The sequence below is a fragment of the Gorilla gorilla genome, chromosome 10, assembly GCF_029281585.2.
Source record: "Gorilla gorilla gorilla isolate KB3781 chromosome 10, NHGRI_mGorGor1-v2.1_pri, whole genome shotgun sequence".
In the NCBI taxonomy this organism is placed as follows: domain Eukaryota; kingdom Metazoa; phylum Chordata; class Mammalia; order Primates; family Hominidae; genus Gorilla; species Gorilla gorilla.
In genome coordinates, this window is record NC_073234.2 from 72903569 (window position 1) to 72929047 (window position 25479).

General features: G+C 34.7%; 1 protein-coding gene across 5 annotated transcripts in view; it reads right to left on the reverse strand.

The window, feature by feature from the left end:
- CCDC91 (coiled-coil domain containing 91) overlaps positions 1 to 25479 on the reverse strand; it is a 363679-nt gene that overhangs the window by 167300 nt on the left and 170900 nt on the right. For 4 of the 5 annotated variants that reach the window (XM_063694095.1, XM_019039364.3, XM_019039366.3 and 1 more), the window contains one exon: positions 20331 to 20408. The exons of the other annotated variant lie outside the window; for it this stretch is intronic. In XM_063694095.1, coding sequence (XP_063550165.1) covers positions 20331 to 20408 — 78 coding nt within the window. The remainder of the gene's footprint in view (positions 1 to 20330; positions 20409 to 25479) is intronic. 5 annotated transcript variants of the gene reach the window in all.

The window sequence follows — 25479 nt, forward strand, 5'->3', positions numbered from 1 at the left end:
AAGGCCTATGCATCTCATTTTCTGAAATATAAAATCACTGATCATGGGAAGAAATAAACTCATCTAGATGTCTAAAATATTTGCTTAAATACATATGAATTAACTTTGCAAGGAGGCGGTATACTCTTGAAGAGAGCCCTGAATCAAGCCTTAAATGATGTGGCTTTTATTTACAACTCCTCTTCTGTTGGTTACATGTGTTCCATCAAGGCACCATGTTTCTCTATGTATTAGATTCCTCATTTTATCTCATATATGAGGAGAAGAAGAGTTTCTTCTCTCCCAATGATGAAGGTATTCTGACAAATTATGACACTTAGTTTTTTTTTACATTAATGGTGAAATCCTGTATTCTAACAGTTTGTTGTTTGAGAGTTAAATTACCTACTTTTTATGACATAGGAAATTCATGTTCTGTGGATTCAACCTAGGATCAACGTTATTGTTTTAGTTACTAGGTTTATGATGATTAAAATAAATATTTTAAAATTTATTATAAATATTATTTTAAAATTAGTATTTTCCTCCCAATTAATTCAGTTACATTCATAAAATATTGATCTCAAAGATTAGAACTTTTCCTCATACTGAAAAGCCATCAACATTAAGAGATTAGAGGTTTGATTTAAATCAATTTTATTACAGCAAACATGTTAAGACTAAATTTTGAGGCAGACTAGATTTTGAGACTAAGTGAATGAGTTTGTGAACTTAGATAACAACTATAAATACTTCTATTAGTTATTTCTCAGTTTAAAGTTACCATTGGTACCTGAAAGATGTGATTACATTAAGGGTGAATAAAAATATTTAAAATCCATTAGTTTGGGCATCAAAAAATTAGAAGAGATGCCATCCCCAGAACAGACAGAGGGCCAGAGGTCCCCTGCAGTTCCAAGCTCTAGCTTGACTGTGAGTTGAGAAGAAGCCTCAGAGGAAGGGACAAAGCCATCCAAGTGGCTCAGGGTAATTATTACTACAGTAAATGATATGGAAATACCTCACTATAATAAAATGACACCAAGTAGTGCTTGCTGATTTAACAACAGCTCAGATTGGGTTGTTACAAAATTATCAAAAAAATTGGCTACATGAATATCCTACTAAAACAACAAAATACAGTAACCTTTGAACTTGATGAACTAAGTAAAATGAACTAAAGCAGACTATTGAGATTACTTCTCAAATGGAATTCGCCTCTGATTGCTATAAAGCAATTTGACAGTCAAATTACCGAAAATCAGAAATGTGACAATTTTATGCATATTATCCCATCTCTGGAAAAGATAAAGGAAAAAGAGAAGACTGATGCCCAAATACCAATGGGAGCAAAATTAATTTTTATAATACATAATTCTATATCTTTTGAATTTTGCATTAAGTGCATATGTTACCATGACAAAAAAATATGATATTTTGATAAGGCAAATTATTATATCCCCTATTAATTTATCCTTGGTATAAAATCAATATTCTCATAAATCAGGTTTCCCAAAGTTGATTACCTAGAAGGTAGGGATTAAAAACAAAACCTCCATTTTAATATTGGGTTGCAATCAGAAACAAAACAGACATATTAAAATGCTATTCTCTCTTACATTAATTATTACATCTCTGCTTTTCTTTTCAGTCTGTTTTATAGTTCAGAATAAATAATAAATTTAACCATTCTCAGTATCTATTCAAACCAGAAAGAAATTTAAAAATCAAAAGTAAACTTTTATAGACCATCATCTTTACAAATAGTTTTTTGTGTATATATCCTTAATGAGTGTAAGCATGTCTAAATTTCATCAGTTTATCTCCCTTGCCTGTTTTTTGTGTATATATCCTTAATGAGTGTAAGCATGTCTAAATTTCATCAGTTTATCTCCCTTGCCTGTAACAACTATATTGTGTGGCCTTTCACAAACGGAAATATTGGTGGCTAATAAATAAAAATCTGTAGCACACACATATAAGTACTTTTCCTACAGTATAATTAGGTAGTGTTTTTCTCTAATACTGAAAATGCTTGAATCTAGACAGACCTTACTGATAATTCAGTTCATTAGAATAATGAAAGACTAAAAACTAAATAATTGACATTATATTGATTGATATTGTTAAAGAAATATGCCCTTTACAAATGCTACTGTATAATCAGTCCTCCAGCATTATTACTGAAGATAGAAACCTGTTGAACAAGCTTAGAAACAGATTCGAAAAAAACTTTCAACTGCATCAGAACAGGTCAAATCTCAATCAGGTCAAAATGAATAAATAATCTTATTATGGCCCTTGGAAGAAACTAATGATACAGTGGCCTGAATTTGTTATAATGAGCAGAAATCTGCAATTAATCAAGAATATTCTGATAGAATGAGACTCACATTGCTACAACATTCAGGTCTCAGCAACATTAGTCACAAATATTAACCTGATGTAGTATAAAAAAGAAAAGTTCATTTTAGTAAGTGAAAAATTATTGAGAGGGAAAAGACAGTTCTTACATGTCTAAAACAACTAACTAAACTCTACACATCTTTTTTATTATTATTATACTTTAAGTTCTAGGGTACATGTGCACAAGGTACAGGTTTGATACATAGGTATACACGTGCCATGTTGGTTTGTCGCACCCATCAACTCATCAGTTACATTAGGTATTTCTCCTAATGCTATCCCTCCCCCAGCCCCCCAACCCCCAACAGGCCCTGGTGTGTGATGTTCCCCTTCCTGTGTCCAAGTAATCTCATTGTTCAATTCCCACCTATGAGTGAAAACATGCGGTGTTTGGTTTTCTGTCCTTGTGATAGTTTGCTGAGAATGATGGTTTACAGCTTCATCCACATCCCTGCAAAGGCATGAACTCATCCTTTTTTATGGCTGCATAGTATTCCATTGTGTATATGTGCCACATTTTCTTAATCCAGTCTCTCACTGGGTGAAGTTACTGACTAAATCACTGACATTTGGGTTAGTTCCAAGTCTTTGCTATTGTGAATAGTGCTGCAATAAACATACGTGTGCATGTGTTCTTATAGTAGAATGATTTATAACCCTTTGGGTATATGCCCAGTAATGGGATTGCTAGGTCAAATGGTATTTCTAGTTCTAGATCCTTGAGGAATCACCACACTGTCTTCCACAATGGTTGAACTAATATACACTCCCACCAACAGTGTAAGTGTTCCTGTTTCTCCACATCCTCTCCAGCATCTGTTGTTTCCTGACTTTTTAATGACTGCCATTCTAACTGGTGTGAGATGGTATCTCACTGTGGTTTTGATTTGCATTTCTCTGATGGCCAGTGATGATGAGCATTTTTTCATGTGTCTGTTGGCTGCATAGATGTCTTCTTTTGAGAAGTGTCTGTTCATATCCTTTGCCCACTTTTTGATGGGGTTATGGTTTTTTTTTTTTTTTTTGAAAATTTGTTTGAGTTCTTTGTAGATTCTGGATATTAGCCCTTTGTCAGATGGGTAGACTGCAAAAATTTTCTCCCATTCTGTAGGTTGCCTCTTCACTCTGATGGTCATTTCTTTTGCTGTGCAGAAGCTCTTTAGTTTAATTAGATCCCATTTGTCAATTTTGGTTTTGTTGCCATTGCTTTTGGTGTTTTAGTTATGAAGTTCTTGCCCATGCCTATGTCCTGAATGGTATTTCCCAGGTTTTCTTCTAGGGTTTTTATGTAAACTCTACACATCTTAAGGTTTTTTATCTTTGGAATTATTTTTAAAAGTCTGCTACACAAAAGAAACTTGAAATTTTTATTCCTAAAATAGAATGAAGTCTTCCTCTTCATTCCTTTGACTATCAGCTAATGGACCAGTCACAGTATAAAGGCAAGCTTTAAATCTATATTAGAATGAGTCTTCTGGCAAGGTTTCCAATACCTTTTGGGTTTGGCCTGGCTTGAAAAACCACAAGAATAGCTGTGCATGCAAAATTCTGGCTAAGCCCAGGAAACACAGAGGCACACAAAAGTATTCTCAACTACCAAATCTTTCTCAATCCTCCACTGAGGTTAAGTTGGTGGGAGGGATAACAAAGGACAAGCCAAGTCCTTAGCTCCAAACCAATCACTAGTATCTAGCTAGCATGCTAGTAGGCCAAACTCTATTGGCAACAGCAAACATCTTTATTTGTCCAGGAAAAATCTGATCATATGATAAAAGCTGGAATTTATGAGAATCCTTATTCAATCAAATAACTGAAACTATAAATTTATTTTATACCTTTGGATTAACAAAATGGTGGAATTCAAATAAAGATATGCTGTCAGGTCTTACATATCTTAATTTTTACTTTTCCTCTCTTTGTGCAAAAACTTAGCAATATCCAATCAAGGGAAAATATCAAAGGAAGAGAAAACAAAATTGTTTCTCTCTCCTTGGAAAAGAACTTTATACAATACAAGTAACTCTACACCCTGGGAAAATATTGGTCTCCTAAATGTAATATGTTCTCCTTTATAAAACGGTACAAACAATTCAAGAGTTCAAATAAAATACTAGCAAGTGGATGCTTTTGAAAAATAAGAATACAGCAGTCATGTGATACTCAAGCTGGCATGTGACATATTTTACATTACTAAAATTCAAAGCAATCCTTACCAAAAAGTATTTAGCGTATATCTGACCTTTTCAGAAAATGCACAAAAGACCAAAACTCTCAACAAAACAAACTTTGGTTAACATAGGAAATTAGTATACTGAGAATTTTCATCACAATGATTTTAGAGCTACTAAAGTGTATGTAGCAATTTTGCATCTTTTTTCACTGTAAGTAGCAGAAATTTCATGTGCCTAATAAGTTAAAACTTCATTGTACCTAATTCAATACCCTAATATTTAAATATAAGAGGAAGAGAAAAATATCAGAAAATTCTCTTCATAAAATGGTCTAAGTAAAGCTTTAGAAAACAATCTCCTCATTCCTTACTTTCTCATTAAGATGGTAAAGTATTTATAAGTACTATTCAAGTGCCCAGCATTGACTGGTTTTTGCCATCTGGAATATAATACACAGAATTAAAGATCACCAACTTAGTCAAGCATCAGAAACAAAGACTGCAAAAGCAAAATGAGTTTCTGTGTCTGTATGTCTAGCTGTAGTGGCAATATCTTGAAATGTATAGGTACTTATAATGATAAGTTTTTAAAATGTATTCTGCTTGGCCAAATGCATGCAAACAAAATACCAGAGGGGAAAACCCTAGAGTTTGAGAAGATGATATAAAAAAATTAAAAAATAAACCCTTCTGGTTTCAAAATGAATGTAATAATAAGTAACTAATTTTCACATGACCAAAAAACAATACAGATAATGTTTAGTTTAGGCACCCACAGATGGGCCAAGAAACATAAATACACCTTTAAATCAGTACAGTTATAATTTATCTGGTGTGTGCATAAAATATTAAAACAAACTACATTTTCTTTTTTGCCTTTTTCAGGCTATTTTTCTACTTAGCATTCTTTTTAATCTGTCAACTACATCAAAATTCGATAACGTTTCAACACTTTTCCTATGTGGTATAATTTGTGAAATGTCTAAATCTCTTAAGTTACAAAACGAAAACAACAGGGAGTATAAAATCAAAAACACAAACAAGGCAAGCCAGAACCACGAAAACAACTTGTGAAAATCACTACAGAATGAAATTTTAAAAACCTCTCTAGATGAGTTTCAAAAGGGAAAGCCCCTTTTCTAACTGATCTATCTTTAAGTAAACACGATATTAAAAAAAAAAAAATAAGGGGAAGAGAGGAGGCAGCTGTCATTGCCTTGAAAGAGATTCCTTACACAGTAGCAAAACAAAAGTTTTAACCTAAATGTTCATATCTTATTTGCATCAAGTTGGAATTTTTAATGAACTGAGCTCAAAATGAGACAAAATAAAAACAACATGTTGAACTTAATTTCTTGAGTGCTTTCCACTCACTATTGTACCATGTTAGCAGGAATTCCAACTTTGAATTTTAACACACTGATTGAGTCAACTAAATAGTTCCTTTGGAAAATTCTTCCCAAATGTTATTTAGGATGCAAAGAACAGTCATTTTGAGAATGAGTTAACGTTTGAATTGACTTTACCTCAAGCACTAATATCTACCTTATTAACTGAATAGATGTATACGGAGAAAGTTCTGAAAAGAAAAATGAGAAGTAAACACCTCTATGCAAAAAGATACTTTCTCTTTAGAAAGACAAGGCATCATATTCCTTAAGCTATAATGTTACATCTATTTTAGCAAATATGCCTGTATTTTTTCCATGTATGACTTTCTTTGATAGTCCCTCTGTGCTATTATACCAAGCCTGCACTATAAAGAATTCTTTTCTTACTGTGATCACTTATCCCACATCAAGGAAAACAAGGAATAAGTTTTTGTTTTTTTTAATCTTGACGTAGGACAAGTTTTTGTTTCTTAGTTACAGCTAAAACTCACTTTTTTCTTAAGTATTAAAAACAGCAGTCCATCATACACTCATTTGGTTTCTGTTAGGGTTTGTTTCATCTTTCTTATATGGAAAAAAATTCTCAGTAATTTCAATGGGATACAATATAAGCACATACACGTATGCACACCCACCCACAAAACCTTAAGAGACTCAATATTAATTAATAATAAAAATTAGAAAAATGATGGCTGAAAGAAAATAGAATACATTGACCAACAAATATAAAAAGATAGGACAATGGTTAATAATTCCCATGGGGTAGCAGAATAACTTAACAGAATTTTTTTAAAAAAGAAAAACTCGACAAATGTCTAGCCCCTACCTACACCTACAGATTCAGAATTTTCAGGAAAGAAAATTCCTTGGCATATGCATTTTTAAAAAGCAACACAAATCATTTACTATGCACTGTAGAAGTTGAGAATCAAAGGATTAAAGTAACCTGATCAATCACAACTGTTGAGTGGACCTTAAAACAAAAAAGGATCATGCTAATACAGTTCCTCATTATCTCAAAAATATGATACTCTACATAATAGATAAGATAGTAATCTTTGATGGAGAAAACTACAGACATTAAGAACTGATGAAGTCTGAGCGAGTGCATATATTAGAGAATCACAAGTTCAAGACAAAAGCCCAATTAAACAAGTAAAGGAAAATTCTTATGTTGCTTGCAGTAAACAATCTTCGATGTGGCGTGTGCCTATGTAAAGTCTTCCAAGATGTACATTAATTTTGCTGCCGTTAATTATCAGAATAAAAGATTTTTGAAATCATGACATAAGAGAAAAAAATAAACTAAGTAAACATTATGGGAAAATTTGGCATATGAGGCACATTAGGTTAGTTTTGTTTGTTTTCTTTTGTACTTCAACAAAATTTCATGTCCTTTTCATCAATCTGTAGCGATCTATTTATTTTCAAAGTTAACGAAGGAATGCTGCCTTTAACTGAGCCCAAGAAGGTGAAGAGATGGGCTACAATCTTTTATTCCGAAGTGGATATTCTAAGAAGACTGAAATAAGAATCTATATGAAGACAACCAACTAATGATCAGCTATGAGATAGTGAAAAAGTATTGCAATTGCTACACTAAAAAAATCTGACATGTTACATATAGAAATGATAATGATAATAGCTAATATTTCTTAAGAGCTTAATTATTAGCCATGCAATATTCATTTTTCTCACTGCATTCCCACAACACTCTTATGAATAGGTTCCATGGTTTATTCCATCACTTACTGAAGAAGAAACTAAAATACTTTTTTAAAAAAAAAACTGCCCAAGGTCAAAATATTAGTAAATAGCAGAAGTGGGGCTCTGATCCAGGTCTGTCTGAATTCAAAAATCTATGCTCTTAATCAGCTCTACTAACAGAAGTACTTAGCAGTCTCAAAGTATAAATTCTGGCAGGCATGTAACATTCCTTCAGGAAATCAAAGAATAAAGGTCTATAAATTATTATATAAAATCACTAAAGACAGAATAAGAATATTAGGCCTAATAGAACATAATAACTTTAGGTCTTAAATTGGTTTAAACATGGATTGGGTTACAGATTTTCTTTAGCCAGCTCCTGGAATAGATGATTTAACGTTGTATGAACACAGAGTTACATACTCAAAATAAGTAAATTCCAGTTGGATGAGGTCAGCTAATCTCTTAAATACAGGACTATTTCTAGGTGAATCAGAATGTTCAATTATTTGTGAAAAGTTTAAGTCCTATCATAACTTACTGTTATTTTTAAATCAGAAACAGCTGATCACATGATTTGGGAGCTTTAAAAAGTGCTAGTTCATTTAAATGGTGTTAGGTACATAAGATATTGCTAATAAAAATGTGCTTTAGGATATTGTTTTATCCGATTATCCATGAGGAAAATAAATATGGCACTTTATTAAGGTTTAAATTAATATTTGAAGCAACAGCAATTTTTAAAATGATAAACCCAAAATATATATTCTGAAACTCATGAAATGTGTAATCTCAAATTATTCATGCAAAAGAACAGTCCTACATTTTAAAAAAAAGAAATGGAAAAAGAAATCAGCAAAGATCCATGGGTTGAGGTGATCCAAAACGACCAGATGACGTAAACAAACCCTCAACTTTTGTCAATGCACTGAGAATAAAGAGAATGTCATGAGTCTTTCATAATACTGACCTCAGGATAATCATTTTTGAAATACAGAATATTGATAACAGAGTAACCACTATTTTAACTTGGATTAAAAAACAAGGAAAGGGGGGTGGAACTTCTGGAATGGCAATATGAGGAGCTAGCAGGGGGAACCTCTACTCCAGAATGTCATCTGTTAAGCAGGGTGTATTAGTTCATTCTCACATTGCTAGAAGGAAATACACAAGACTGGGTAATTTATCAAGAAAAGAGGTTTAATTGATTCACAGTTCTGCATAGCTGGTTAGGCCTCAGGAAACTTACAATCATGGCAGAAGGTGAAGGGCAAGCAATGCACCTTCTTCATAGGGTGGCGGGATGGAGAAGTCCAAACAGGGAACATGCCAGACATTTATAAAAGCATTAGATCTTGTGAGAACTCACTCACTATCACCAGGACAACATGGGGGAAACTGCACCATGATCCAATCACGTCCCACTGAGTCCCTGTCACGACATGTAGGGATTATAGGAACTACAATTCAAGATGAGATTTGGAAGGGGACACAGCCAAATCATGTGACAAGGCAAACTGGCAAAGCAATCATTCAGTCTCTGGAAAATTGATCAAAGGTCTTACAACAAATTGAGAAGCATTTATTCAAAAAAAATGTAAAGAAACTTGTATTAATAGATGTCAGTTACGAGGAGAAAGAATCAGGAAACCTTAAGAACTACTGATAAAGATCATACAATCTGAAGAACAGAGAAAGGATAAATAACAAACAAAAATGACTACGCCTAAAAATCATGTGAGACCCCATTAAGAAAACTAACACATACATAATGAAAGTAACACATGAGAAAAGAGAAGTAGGAGAAAAAATATGAATGGCTGAAAACTTCCCAAAATTGATGAAAAACAATCTACACATATAAGAGGCTAAATGACTTCCACATAGAATAAATGAAAAGACACACACCTAGAAACATCATAGTCAAAATACTAAAAGTGAAAAACAGACAATTTGAAAACAGGATAAAAATAACTCATAGTGTATAAGAGAATCTGAAAAAGATTAACAGCTTACTTCTCATATGTAGGATAGAAGGCAATGAGATGACATATTCAAAGTACTAAAATCAACGAACAAAAACTGCCTACAATCTTATTTTTTAAATAACTAACTTTAAAGAATGCAAGTGAAAAAATACACAAATTAATTGTTAGGAGATACAACTTATAATAAATACTAAAGGACCCCAACAAACTAGGCACAGAAGAGTCATTCCTCAAAGTAATAAAAGCCAAACATGCCAAACCACAGCCAACATCATACTGAATGGGAAAAATTTGAAATTATTTCCTCTAAGACCTGAAAAAAGACAAGGATGCCCATCTTCACTACCTCTGTTCAACACAGTACTGGAAGTCCTACCCAGAGCAATCAGACAAGAGAAAGAAATAAAGTGCATCTAAATTGGAAAGCAGGAATTTGAACTATCTCTGTTTGCCAATGACATGACTGCATACCTAGAAAACCCCAAAGACTTCTCCAAAAAACTCTTAGATTTGATAAATGAATTCAGTAAAGTCTCAGGTTACAAAATCAATGTACACACATCAGTAGCACCAATAACAACGAAGGTAAGAATGAAATAAAAAACACAATCCATTTACAATAGCTACAGAAAAAATTTTAAATACCCAGGAATATACATAACCAAGTAGGTGAAAGATCTCTATAAGGAGAACTACAAAACACCACTAAAAAATTTAAAAAAAAGCATTAATGACACAAACAAATGAGAATACATCTCATAATCATGGACTGGAAGAATCAGTACCATTAAAATGACCACACTGCCCAAAGCAATCTACAGATACTATGGAATTAATATCAAAACACCAACATAATTGTTCACAAAATAGAAAAAATAATCCTAAAATTCATATAAAACAAAAAAGCCCAAATAAGCAATCCTAAGCAAAAAGAACAAATCTGGAAGCATATTTACCGAATTTCAAAGTATACTACAAAGCTGTAGTAACCAAAACAGTATAGTACTGGTATAAAATTAGATACTTAGACCAATGTAACAGAATAGAGAACCCAGAAATAAAGCCGAATGCTTACAGCCAAGTGATCTTCGATAAAGCATACAAAAACATAAATTGAGGAAAGGACACCCTATTCAACAAATGGTGCTGGAAAAACTGGATATCCACATATAGAAGAATAAAACTGGATTTCTATTTCTCACCATACACAAAAATCAACTCAAGATGAATTAAAGACTTAAATCTAAGACCTAAAACCATAAAATTTGAAGAAGAAAATAAATACTAAAGGAAGTTCTTCACACTAATGCAAGCAGCTGCAGATAGTAATTTGATCTATGTGAAAAACAAAGCATGCCAGTAAAGGTAGTGATGCCACTTGATATCCAAAGGGACTGATTCCAGGACCATTTAGGATACGAAAATCTGAGATTGTTCAAGCCTCCGGCCCTGTGAAACCTGCAGATACAAAAATGTGGCCCTCCATATCCATGGATTTCTCATCTAATGAATACAATGTTCAATTCATGGATGCAGAACCCACTGGTATGGAGGGAGCAGTAATTATAAGGGTAATTTTAAATGACAGCCTAATTGGATGCTGCTTCTCTTTTCTTAACTGATTTAAAAAGCAATTGTTTAAAATAATATGCATATAATTCTATTTGTACAAAAGACAAACTTTATATTCAAAGACACAAATTGGTTCAAAGTAAAAGGATGGGAAAATATATACAGCAGTCCCTAACCTTTTTGGCACCAGGAAACGGTATGGAAGACAATTTTTCCACAGACTAAGGTAAAGGGGATGGTTTCAGGATGAAATTGTTAAACCTCAGATCATCAGGCATTAGATTCTCATAAGGAGCATGTAACCTAGATTTCTCACATGTGCAGTTCACCATAGGGTTTTGCATGGCTATGAGAATATAATGCCACTGATCTGAGGTGGTGGAGCTCAGGGAGTAATGCTTGCTTGCCCACCAACACTTCCTGCTGTGCAGCCCAGTTCCTAACAGGCCACCAAATGGTACTGGTCCACAGCCTGGGGGTTAGGGACCCCTGCTATACAAACTACCACCAAAATAGAATGGGAGTGGCTATATTAAATATCAGAAAAAAATAGACTTTATACCAAAAAAAAAAATCTTACTAGAGATAAAAAATATGGTAAGAGAGTGAATCCATCAGGAAGACTGATATGGTTTGGCTCTGTGTCCCCACCCAAATTTCATCTTGAATTATAATTCCCACATGTCAGGGGAAGGGCCTGGCAGGAAGTGATTAGATCATGGAGGCAATTTCCTCCATGCTGTTCTCATGATAGTGAGTGAGTTCTCATGAGATCTGACAGCTTAAAAGTGTGGCTCTTCCCACTTCGCTCGCTCTCTCTCCTGCTGTCTTGCGAAGAAGGTGCTTGCTTCTCCTTTGCCTTCTGCCACGATTATAAGTTTTCTGAGGTCTCCCCAGCAATGTGGAACTGTGAGTCAATTAAATCTCTTTTCTTTATAAATAACCCAGTCTCAAGTAGTTCTTTATAACAGTGTGAAAACTGACTAATACAAAAAATTGGTACTGGGAGTGGGGAGCTGCTATAAAGACACCTAAAAATGTGGAAGCAAATTGGGAACTGGGTAAAAGATGAAGGTTGAAACATGTTGGAGAGCTCAGAAGAAGACAGGAAGATGTGGGAAAGTTTGTAACTTCCTGGAGACTTGTTGAATGGTTTTGACCAAAATGCTGACACTGATATGGACAATGAAGCCCACGCTGAGGTGGTCTCAGAGGAGGATGAGAAACTTATTGGGATATGGAGCAAATGTCATTCTTGCTATCCTTTAACAAAGAGACTCACGGCATTTTGCCCCTGCCCTAGAGAATTGTAAAATGCTGAACTTGAGAGACATGATTTAGGATATCTGGCAGAAGAAATGTCTAAGCAGCAAAGCACTCTAGAAGTGACCTTTTTCTGAAAGTGCACAGTCATACATTCACAAAGAGATGATCTCAAATTGGAACTCATTTTTAAAAGGGAAGCAGAATATAAAAGTTTGGAAAATTTGCAGACTGACCAAACATGCAATAGAAAATAAAAACCCATTTTCTGGGGAGAAATTCAAGTTGGCTGCAGTAATTTGCATATGTAACAAGGAGTTGAATGTTTATAGCCAAAACAGTGGGAAGATGTCTTCAGGGCATTTTAAAGATCTTCATGGCAGCCCCTCCCATAGCCCGTAGAGGCCTAGGAGGGAAAAATGGTTGTGTGGGATGGTCTCAGGGCCGCACTGCTCTATGCAGTCTCTGGACATGGTACACTGTCCCAGCTACTCCAGCTCTAGCTGTGGCTAAAAGGGGCCAAGGTACAGCTCGGTCCATTGCCTCAGAGGGTGTAAGCCCCAAGCCTTGGTAGCTTCAATGTGGTGTTGGCACTGCAGGTGCACAGAAGGCAAGGGTTGAGATTTTGGAGCCTTTGCCTAGATTTCAGAGGATATATGTAAATGCCTGGATGTCCAGGCAGAAGTTTGCTACAGAGGAGGAGCCCTCACAGAGAACCTCTACTAGGGGAGTGCAGAAGGAAAATGTGGGGTTGGATCCCCTACACAGAGTCTCCACTGGGGCACTACCTAGTGGAGCTGTGAGAAGTGGACCACCATCTTTGAGACCCCAGAATGGTAGATCCTCTGAGAGTTTGCACTGTATGCCTGAAAAACCTGTAGGTACTCAATGCCAGCCTGTGGAAGCAGCCACAGGGCTGTACCCTGCAGAGCCTCAGCGGGAGAGCTGCTCAAAGCCTTGGCAGCTTACCTCTTGTATCAGAATGTCCTGGATGTGAGACATGGAGTCAAAGGAGATAATTTTGGAGATTTAAGATTTAATGACTGCCCTGCTGGGTTTCAGACTCACATGGGGCCTGTAGCTACTTTTTTTTGGCCAATTTCTTCCATTTTGAATGGGAGCATTTACCAATGCCTGTACCACCACTGTATCTTAGAAGTAACTAACTTGTTTTTGATTTTACAGGCTCATAGGCAAAAGTGATATGCCTTGTCTCAGATGAGACTTTGGACTTGGACTTTGGGTTAATACTGCAATGAGGTAAGATTTTAGGGGACGTTGGAAGGCATAATTGTATTTTGAAATGTGAGAAGGACATGAGATTTGGGAAGGGCCAGGGACAGAATGACATGGTTTGGCTTTGTGTCCCCACCGAAATCTCATCTTGATTTGTAATTCCCATGTGTCAGGGGAGGGCCTTGGTGGGAGGTGACTAGATCACGGGGGCAGATTTCCAGCATGCTGTTCTTATGGTAGTCAGTGAGTCCTCATAAGATCTGATGGCTTAAAAGTGTGCACTTCTGATCTCTCTCTCTCTCTCTTTCTCTCTCTCCCCCCTGCTGCCTTGTGAAGAAGGTGCTTGCTTCTCCTTCACCTTCTGCAATGATTGTAAGCCAGGCAGAACTGTGAGGCAATTAAACCTCTTTTCTTTATAAATTAGTCTCTAGTAGTTCTTTATAACAGTATGAAAACAAACTAACATTAAGATGTAACAACTAAAAACAGATATGTAACTAACAAAATATCCAAAATATGCATGAAGTAAAAACTGACAGAATTAAAAGCGACATAAACAATTCAACTATAATATTTAGAGATTTCACCACCCCACATTAAATAAAGGCTAGAAAAATTAGGCAGATTATCAACTGCACAGAGAAAACCTAAGCAACACTATAAACCATCTACCCCTATAGATATCTGCAGTACGGTCCATCTAACAATAGCAGAATATACATTTACTCAAGTGCACAGGATAGATCAGAGGCTAGGCCACAAAATAAGCCTCAGTAATTTTAAAAGAATTAAAGTCACCAAAAATAAGTTATTCAATGACAAAAGAATTAAAGGAAAAATATGGGTTGGATATGAAATTTGTGGTTAAAAGTTCTTTTTTCAGCACTTGTTCCATTTCCTCTGACCTCCACAGTTTCTGATGAAACGTCTATCATATTTCTGTTATTCTGTAGGTAAAATGTCATTTTTCTCTGGCTGCTTTCAAGATTTTCAATTTTTGGTTGAGGGAAGTTTAGCTATGTGTGTATTAAGGTCTCCAGAGAAATAAATCCATATATGTACAAATACACAGAAAAACTTCCTCTAAGGGATTGGCTTATGTGATTATGCAGGCTATCAAGTTCAAAATCTGCAAACAAGGCTGACAGGCTGGAGACCCAGAAAGGAACTAATGTTGCAGCTTGCACCCAAAGGCAGTCTATTGGCAGAATCCTTTCCTGTTCAGGGAAGGTCAGTTTTTGTTCTGTTAAGGCCTTCAAATGATTGGATGTTGCCCACCTACATTATGGAGGGAAATTTGCCATATTCAAAGTTGACAGATGTAAATGTTAATCTTATCTGAATTAAAAAAAAAATCCTCACAAAAACATTCAAATAAAATTTGCTCAAATATCTAGAAACCATTGCCCAGTCAAGCTGATGCATAAATTAACCATTATAGTGGGTGCTGACATGCATTTTGTTTGTTTTTGTCTTTATCATATTTGCAGTTCATTTGGCTTCTGAAATATGCAGTATTATCTTTTGCCAAATTTGGGAAATTGTGAGCTAATCTTACTTTGAATGTTTTTAAGTTTTGCCTTCTTTCTTCACTCCTTCCAGGATTGGATAACATGAATTTTAGGTCTTTCATCATAATCCCACAAATTCCTAAACCCCTATTCATTTGTTTTCAGTTTGCTTTCTCTATACTGTTCGAATTGGGTAACTTCTATTTTTTTCAAATTTACTGATTCTTTCCTTATTTCTCCATTCCATTATTGAGCCCATCTCTGAGTTTTTAATTTTGGTTATTGTATTTCTACTTCTAAAATTGCCAGTTGGTTCTTCTTCATACAATCTATTACTTTGCTGACACTTGCTGGTATTTTCTGTTTTCACATTGGTTTCAAGAATGTTCATAATCACTTGTTAAAACATTTTTGTAATTAATGATTTAAAATCCTTGTCAGATACTTAAAATTCTTGACAAATAATTCTAAAACTGGAATCTGCTCAGTTCAGTATCTGTTGTCCTTTTTGGTTTTCATTCAAGACAAAATATTCTTGGTTCCTGATATAAGTATTATATAAGTATTTTTTAATTGAAATCTAGACGTTTGAAATCATGTTTCAGGAGATTTCTTCTGACAGGACACCACTCCAGCCGAGAAAAATGAAAACCTCCAGGTAGGGTGGAAGTCTAAGTACCCAACTCAGCCTCTACTAGCACTCAGCATACAGGGAACAAGGATCTCCTTGTTATTTCTGGACATGGTTGGGAGTTCAGCTTCCCACAAGGCCTCCACTGATACCAGTCCGGCTGTGAGGAGTAAGGGTACCACATTATTGTTCCCCACAAACCATCCACTGAAACCACAGAGGAGTGGCTTCATTACTACACCAAGCAGAAATGACAGTCTTGATTCCCATTAGATATCCCTTGATACCTTCCCAACACAGTAAGGGAGGAATACCTCATCAACGCCAGCTTAGGGCAGAAGTCTAGTTTCCTAGATGGCCTATCCCAACACTCGTAGGAAGGGGGCTTATTGCCAAGCATGAATTAAAGTCCTAGTTCCCTGCCTCACCTTCATTAACACCACCCCAGTGAGGAGATAGAAGAGTTCCTCATTTATAGGCTGATAAAAGTGAAAATCTAAGTTCTCTCTCTAATAAGCCTTCACTGCCATTTCTTCCTATGGTACTTGGCGGAAGTAGAATGGGTATTATCTAATAGTTTTCTGTCTTACTAGGTGGAGGCTTTTGGTTAGAGAGAGTAGGCTTTTCGTGAGGCTTCTTTCTATATGTCCATTGCTATTTCTGGGTTACTCACTTCTCCAGTACTTTAGTGGGACAAAAAGGGTAAAAAGAAAATCCAGGGAACCCACTACTATGTAGTTACTTGGGTGTCATGGTTCCTAGCTAGTCTGCCTGTTTCTGTCTTACCTTCAGGGACTTATTTCAGGGACTATATTTTTATATAAAATATCCAGTTTTTTAAAAATCTGTACTAAGTAGGAAAAATATAAAGTTATGTCTTCATATTTCTGAAAGCAGAAGTTTATACAAACATAAGTTATCTTCCTATGCATTACATTTTAGGCTTTTGCCATTTTTGTTTTACTTTACTTGGTATTTTCCACTTTCTTTTCTAAGGAGTATTTTTTCAAACTCCTCAACAGTATTTCAGCTCAACTGGGACAGGAAAAAAGTGATTGATTACATCTAGTCCAGGATAACTAGAAAGACGTAAGATCCCCAGGAGCCAGGACTGGTGGTGAGACAGTAACAGATTTTTTTATTCCAGTTGCATATTTGAGTAAACACTTACAGGGGAGGGAGAGGTAAAAGTGTGAAGCCCTGAAAACTGAAATGTCAAGGAATGCTATGACTTTAAGTTTCTTCCTTCCTAAATATTATATGTAGTCATGGAATGTAGATGTGGAATTATATCCCACTGAAACAAGGATTTGAATATTTTGCTCACTGCTGTATTTACAATAATCCCTGGTATAAATAAGATAATCAATAATCTTTGTTGAATTAAGAAATGAATAAATGCAAAGAGAATGTTCACACAACTTTTGTTAACAATAGTAACTAGAGATATTTTGGTTTCCTTTTGAAATACCTAATAATTAACAAATCATCTATCAAATTTTCATATACTACAGTAAAATACGGCTTTAAAAATATTAATGAAAAATTACTTTTCTTGTTATTGTGAGTGTGCTTAGCTGTTTTTTAAACAGGTTGCTTTTGATGTTTTTAAATCATTTTTTGGTTCTAACTCCACAATATTTTCTTCACTGCAAACATATTTATTGGTATAAATTTCAATACTGGTAACTAAGGAGGTTAAAATCATAAGTGAAAACTATTCTAGTATTTACAAATGGCATTTTGAAGAAATTTGGTTAAGAGCTACTCATTTTACATATTTGTCCAGCATCATTACTTAGCACTCAGTTAAAAAGAAATGTAAAATTTTCAGATGTTATAGATGACTTGCTAAAATGGATTAGGAATTCAATCAAATTGCCTATGAAGTTATATTTAATTTTTTATTTCATAGCTCACAGTCGGTTTATAGTCAAAGGATATAAATACTTTTAAATCAGTGAAAATTCATTGCATATTGATTAATCATATGACTTGTTGAATTCCACATCTTGTACAATAACATTATAGTACTCTGAGGAGAAATATTATCAGATATATTGGATATCATGTAAAATTTTGCAACGAAGGTGTTCTAAAATATGCTGAGAGTCAGCTTTCATAATAATATGGAAAAAAGGTAAAATAATTCATATAGAAAAAATCATAATGTGTTGATGGTTTGTGGTACATTACAGAACAAGAAGTGGAATGATTTTCTTCCTGATCCTACATTCATGCATGAGAAGTTCATGTGATAATTATTTTACCGTATGCTTCTCTTTTTCTAGATAGCAAGTAATTTGTGTTACTTTTTACCGTTGTACTGTTATTTTTATTGCTTTTCTTCCCCAAACATTTCTCATCCATGGTTATGGAATCTGCAAATATATTAGGCCAATTGTATTTTAATTCTTCCCACCCTCAGCGTTAGGGATAAAATAAGTTGTCAAAATCAATACTATAATAATATAGGACTTTTCCTCAACTCAATAACTGTAAAACTGGTTTATATTAACAGAAAAAATATTAAAAACATTATAAAAGGGCCAATTATCATTGCTATAAAAATCAGACTTTGTTTTTTGCTTTTGTTTTTTTTTTGAGACGGAGTCTCGCTCTGTTACCCAGGCAGGAGTGCAATGGCGCGATCTCGGCTCACTGCAATCTCCGCCTCCCAGATTCAAGCGATTCTCCTGCCTCAGCCTCCCCCAAGTAGCTGGGATTACAGGCGTGCACCAGCAGGCCCAGCTAATTTTTATATTTTTAGTAGAAACGGGGTTTCACCATGTTGGCCAGGCTGGTCTGGAACCTCCAACCTCAGGTGATCCACCGGCTTCGGCATCCCAAAGTGTCGGAATTGCAGATGTGAACCACCATGCTCCGCCAAAATCAGACATTTTTTAATGACCTTTTTAACAATGAGCATCAACTACTATATTGGGTATGGTCACAAAAATGGCCTTTCATGTCCTAAGACATATCTAGTAGACTATTTTAATACCCTAAGTGAAGAAAGAAAAAAAAAAAAACACTTTTCACTTAATTCTGGATCTACTTTTTTTCCTACTTTTATCCAAATGGTTTTTCTTTTTTCTTTTTCTTTTTTCCAGATGGAGCCTTGCTCTGTTGCCCAGGCTAGAGTGCAGTGGCGCAATCTCGGCTCACTGCAAGCTCCGCCTCCCGGGTTCATGCCAGTCTCCTGCCTCAGCCTCCCGAATAGCTGGGACTACAGGCACCCGCCACCATGCCCGGCTAATTTTTTGTATTATTAATAGAGATGGGGTTTCACCATGTTAGCCAGGATGGTCTCGATCTCCTGTGATCCATCCGCCTCGGCCTCCCGAAGTGCTGGGATTACAGGCGTGAGCCACCATGCCCGGCCCAAATGATTTAAGGAAGCTTTTGACACTAAATTATCAACTAAAATGACATTAACTTCTAACAAGTCTAGTGAGGAAGTTTAATCAACAACACAAAAATTTCTATATTCTAACTGTAATAGGGATAATTTTTTATATTTATTATAATGAACAATGAAAAACAAAATGCCTATCTAAACATGTATGGTTAAACAAATTATGGTATATTTATACTGTGAAAACTAAAGAAGAGTAACAAAAATAGGAAAAGCTTATATGTACTGACATGAAAATATCTCCAAGTCAGTGAGTAAATACAGCAAGAAAGAGTAAATTTAGTAAGATAACATTTTTTTAAATCAATTCAAAACTATATAGCATGTTATGAGCATGTAAGTATATACAAGTAGATGGAAAAATCTCTTAGAAGAATATACAATGGAACTGCCAATACTGGTTACTTCTAGGGAGAATTGTTTGAATTTTATTTCAATAAAAACATATTCATCCTTAATTACTTGTAAAAGAAAAATGATCTAACATGAAGTTTAAAGGGAAATAAAAATTTGACATTAAATGCTCAATGTGCTTTAAATATTTCAGCTTATGCAGGCACAGAATCGAATAACTTTTAAAATAATTTGAAGTATTAATGTTTCACTGTATATCTATGATACTGACATAATAATTTCTGTTATTGCTAAAGTGTACCCAAATCTATCTAATTGGTTTAAGAAAAGAAAAGCAAAAAGGTATAATATTTTTTCTGATATATTTCATGCCTTAATTTTTTTCCTGTCAGAGGAACCACAGCAGAGACAAAAAAGATAATCTAGCAACTAATTCTATATTATTTTGTACTTGAATTTCTTTACCTGCTGATACTATATTCTCAAATATTCTCAAACTTTCTCAAATTCAGAACAGTGTCTAATATTACCTTTGTAATCCACTGAGTATGCTTTCAATGGATATTTGTTGCTGAATGGAAAGAAATTCTATAGCAAAATAAGACTACACATATAATTTGTATATGTTTGCACATACCTACATGTGTACATTTTTTACTAAAGTTATCCAAGGTTTAAAAAAGTAAACACTCTCAAACCTCTACCTTATATTCATCCACAATAATGCTGAGGGCTTCGTGACCAGCTTTCCTCATGTCTTCCAATTCTTGTTTATGTTTTTCCTGAAAGAAAAAAGAAACTAAAACCATGAGTTTTTCTTCTGTTTTGTTTTCAAAATAATAAAACCATAGACTTTTGCTGCTTCCACGAATGATTCAGTGGTTTGTGGCACATCAATGCTACAGCTGGAAACAAAGAGAAAACATATATATATATAAAGCTTTGCTTAAAAGCATTGGAGAACACTGAGGCAATGAGGAATTAAAGGGAAACAAGAGAAAAAGGAAAACCATGTTGAGAGGTGAGATAACACAAGGCAAAGGTACTTTCCCTTGGGGCATCTGCCAATTCTTGACATGGATCAAGAGATGGGAAACCCTGCATCACTGCAACAAGCCTTGGCCTCTATATTTCTAATACATCCCAAAGTTTGAGAACCACTGGAATATGATTAGCCCCCAATTCTACCTACCTAGGACAGGAGAGGATGAAGTCTCTTTGGACACTGTTAACATCCTACAGTCTTTCCAGTTTTTCACATATGATGTCCAGCTTCCAAAACAAAATTATCAGAAATGACGACAGAAAAAACAAAAAAGAAACACCCCCTCCCGCCCACCCCCCACACACAGAAAACAGATAAGACAAAAGAAATAGGTCCAGAGATAGGTCCATAGGTGGTTTCGATGCTAGTTATCACAGAGTTTTTAAAATGTATGTAAGAGTTCCTAACACATCCAAAAAACAGAAGGGAAATGGAGAAAACAGATAGGATAGAGATTTTCACCAGAGAACTGGAATCCATAAAATAGAAATTCTAGATCTATGAAATATGTACTATTAATAACTCAATAGATGACATAATCAGATGAAAGAGAGCCGGAAACAGAGTTAGGAAACCAAAAGACAGTGAAAAAAAATAAAGACTACAGCAAAAGGAATATTTAGTATGATGGAAAATATTTTTAAAAATCTTTTAAAAGACATATAGGACAGAGGAAGCCAAAGAAAGCAAAAAGAGAAAAAAGACGAGAAAAAAGTGAAACAAGTAGTAAGATGATAAATCACCGCACATTCTCACTCATAGGTGGGAATTGAACAATGAGAACACATGGACACAGGAAGGGGAACATCACACTCTGGGGACTGTTGTGGGGTTGGGGGAGTGGGGAGGGATAGCTTTAGGAGATATACCTAATGCTAAATGACGAGTTAATGGGTGCAGCACACCAGCATGGCACATGTATACATATGTAACTAACCTGCACATTGTGCACATGTACCCTAAAACTTAAAGTATAATAATAATAAAATAAAATAAAATAATAAAAATAAAAAAATAAAAAAGTAAAGATGATAAATAATGAAGTGGAAAAACCCACAAAGCTTCCAACATCAGGCACAAATGTGGGACATTATATAATCTATAAATATTTCTAAAAATGAGAAGATATTACAAAATGTATCAATAAATATAACATTTTACATAAAATTTTAAAACTACTAAAATAAAAAACACAATTTACCAAAACTAAAGAATTACAAAATTTGAATAGTCCTATATATGTTAAAGAAACTGCACCTGTATTAACTAAAAAAACAAACACATGCACAAAAAATTCTCCAGACACATGGAATCTGTACACACAGAAAGCTTAATAGGTGAATTTTAAGAAATATTTAAGAAAAAAATTAACAGATATCTTCCACAAACTCTTCCAGAGAATGTGAAAATAAGGAATACTCCCTACCATATTTTATTTGGACAACATACCCCTTATACTAAAATCTGCAGAGTTGTTTAGAAGAAAAGAAAATTATGAGTTAAATCTATTTTATAAATACAAAAACTAAAATCCCAAAGAAAATAATAGCAAATTAAACCTAGTGACATAAAGAATACATCTCAATCACGTGGGATTTATTATACTAATGCCAGGTTGGTTGTAGTGATGAACCACATAAACTTCCTATACAATCTTCCACACACTCCCCTTCTGACATTGGCTTGCTGGGTGTCACTGCCTAAGATGACAGCAGAAGACACGTGCTGCAACTGGCACTGCCTCTGCCAGCCTGTGACCCACCGTGAATGACTGCAAAGGATAACTCACTGTCACCTGAAGGAGCTCTGAGAGAAAATTAAGCTGCAACTATATTTAGGATAAAAGAGAATGCTGATAGTTCTTGTCCATTTACTGCTACCACTTCCTTTTTCATCAATTCCCCTTATTTATTATACCTTACTGATTAAACAGGTTCCATTTCATTAACATCTTATTCTTTTTTCTGGTAAGCCCCTTATCTTGTCATATTACAGCTAAATCACAATTTATTCAACTACGTAACCATAAAGAATCAACAGCAATTGTCAAAAACACAGATTTTTGTTAGTAGGATTATAAATCCATGTTTCATGGCAACGATCTACTTTAAGATAGTTTCCCATTTTTGTGGGAGCTCCTTTAGTTAAACTAGGTAATAATAACTAAATCCATTTACCTGTTTAAGAAAATTCCTGTAATATACTACACTATAAACAAGCAAACAAATGAGGACATCACTAAAACTCATCACTTTGGAACTCCCATTCATGTCAAGTTATTTCACAAATAGTATATTACTGTTTCATGTAAGGACCTAGGTAAGGCAAAAGCACCAACCCATATACTAAATATTAGCATAGCTTTTATTCTCATTGCTCAAGATTTTTAAAAGTAAATAGAAATATTCTGCCATTTTATGTTTATAACCTAGTGGATCATAATAGGCAGTTCTTGGGATGCATATATCCTACCCTGGGGATATATGCAGTCAGATACACTAGTGTTACCCAGAGACTGCTTTACAAAATAGAAAAGCTAATATAAAATAGGCTACCATTGTCAAACAAATTGTGGAAATTAACAACATATATTCACATATTAAAACCTCTGACAAACTCATAAGTAATCTGTTTACCTTTACTAAAATCAGGATTTTTTAACTTATCTGATTAAATATTATTTTCTTTCTTTCTTGACAATACCTATTACTAATTTAAAAATTGAAGAGACTACCAAAAAAGTTCAAAAATCTTTAAAAATTAGAGTTAATTAGCCTAAAGCAAAGCACACTACTCTAGATGCCTTAAGTGAAACTAAAGAAGAATATATTATTTGGCTTAATTCATTACAAATTGAAAATAAATGTATATCATTTCAATTATAGTGTAATCATTCAATATCGATGGCTCTGAATAATTATAGTGTAATAATTCAGTATCAATGCCTCTGAATAATGACATTAGTTATTAAAAAGTATTGGTGTGTAGGCTGGGTGCTGTGGCTCACGCCTGTAATCCCAGCACTTTGGGAGGCTGAGGCGGGCAGATCACGAGGTCAGGAGTTCGAGACCAGCCTGGCCAACATAGTGAAACCCTGTCTCTACTAAAAATACAAAAATTAGCTGGGCGTGGTGGTGGAAGCCTGTAGTCCCAGCTACTCGGGAGGCTGAGGAAGGAGAATCACTTGAACCCGGGAGGCGGAGGTTGCAGTGAGCCGAGATCGCGCCACTGCACTCCAGCCTGGGCAACAGAGCAAGACTCTGTCTCAAAAAGAAAAAAAAAGTATTGGTGTGCTATTAAAAGTGTAAGACTATTACACTTGCTATACTTGCTATTTGCTGCTGTGCTTCAAATGCTATTTACCCCAGATATTGCATGTTCACTTCCTCTACATCATGCTCAAAAATTATCTTACTAGAGAGACTTTTCCTGACCACTTATATAAAATAGTACACCACTGATCAATATCCACTAATCATGCTTTTTCTCATAGCACCTATCACTATGTATTACATTTATTGTTCATTCCTGTGTGCCCCCACTATATTGGAAGAGGTGGTGCTAGTACTCCACAACACTATGGCACTTATTAAAGTGAGGAAAAAAGGACATCAGAAAGATTTCACACTTTGACAATACAATTTGAGAGTGTGAAATTTTACTTGACACTGAATATAGGTACCTTAAATGGTGCCTTATATAGAATGTCAGCTCAGTCAATAAGCACTGAATAAAGAAGAAATAGAATGGCCAAGATTTGAAGGCCATATATATTTGGGAAGTACGAAAGGTGTTTCCTTCTTCATCAGAGAGAGACAGAACTAGAGCAGAACTATTTTACATCAAAATAAAAATGTTAATAACATTATTCACAACCTGGTCTTCAAAAGGAGGCTCCTTAACAGGTTCAAGTAGATGTTTGTTGAATGACTGAATGAGAATAAAATCAATGTTCTTTTCCTGATACAAGCTAAGCATATAAATTAAAAAACATTTTTTGGGTACATTTCTCTGTTAAATGAGGGAGATGGAACAAATTATTTCTAAGATACACTTCCAACTTCCTTAATGCTATCCTATCATACAGTATGTTACAAATAGATCAATTAACCCTCCTTTGCTTACTTCAAAGTTACTAATGGCAATCATACAACCACACTGTGACACAACAGTCTGTCCACAGGAATAACCAAATAGTCATACTAAAATTCATTTCAAGAATATAGAGCCAAATATTTACAGCCTATCTTTAAAGGAGTCAAGCCAAATTTGACCACAATGATAACTTTCTTTCAAAATGTCAAACCCCAAAACATCACTAGAAAGAGATGACAAAAGCAAATATCCTCACCTTAAATAAAACTATGCAATTTTTAAGCAAAAAAAGACTTCAAAAGTAAACTATTCCAATATGTTCATTTTATAAATGAGGATACTGAGGCCCAGATAAGTCAAAAAATGTGTTCAAGGTCACTAAAATAATATGATTGTGTGCCAGGTATTGTTCAATAAGGGCACAGCAAACCCTAAATCAGATCTCCTGATAGCCACCCTAATGCTTATTTGAAAATATCCTATCAAAAATCAAGCTATTAGAATGTATTCTCATTCCCTCATCAACAGGTATGTTTTCTGTATATAACTCAATAAAACACAGAATCACATATCATATTTCATACATTCTGGTGAAGCAAAGACATATAACTAGTCATGGTCCGTAAAATCTGAAATAGTCATTCATCAATTTATTACTGCTAACCAGAAATTTTGGTCTGAAAAACTGATGCAAAGGTGCTTTTCAAAGGTAA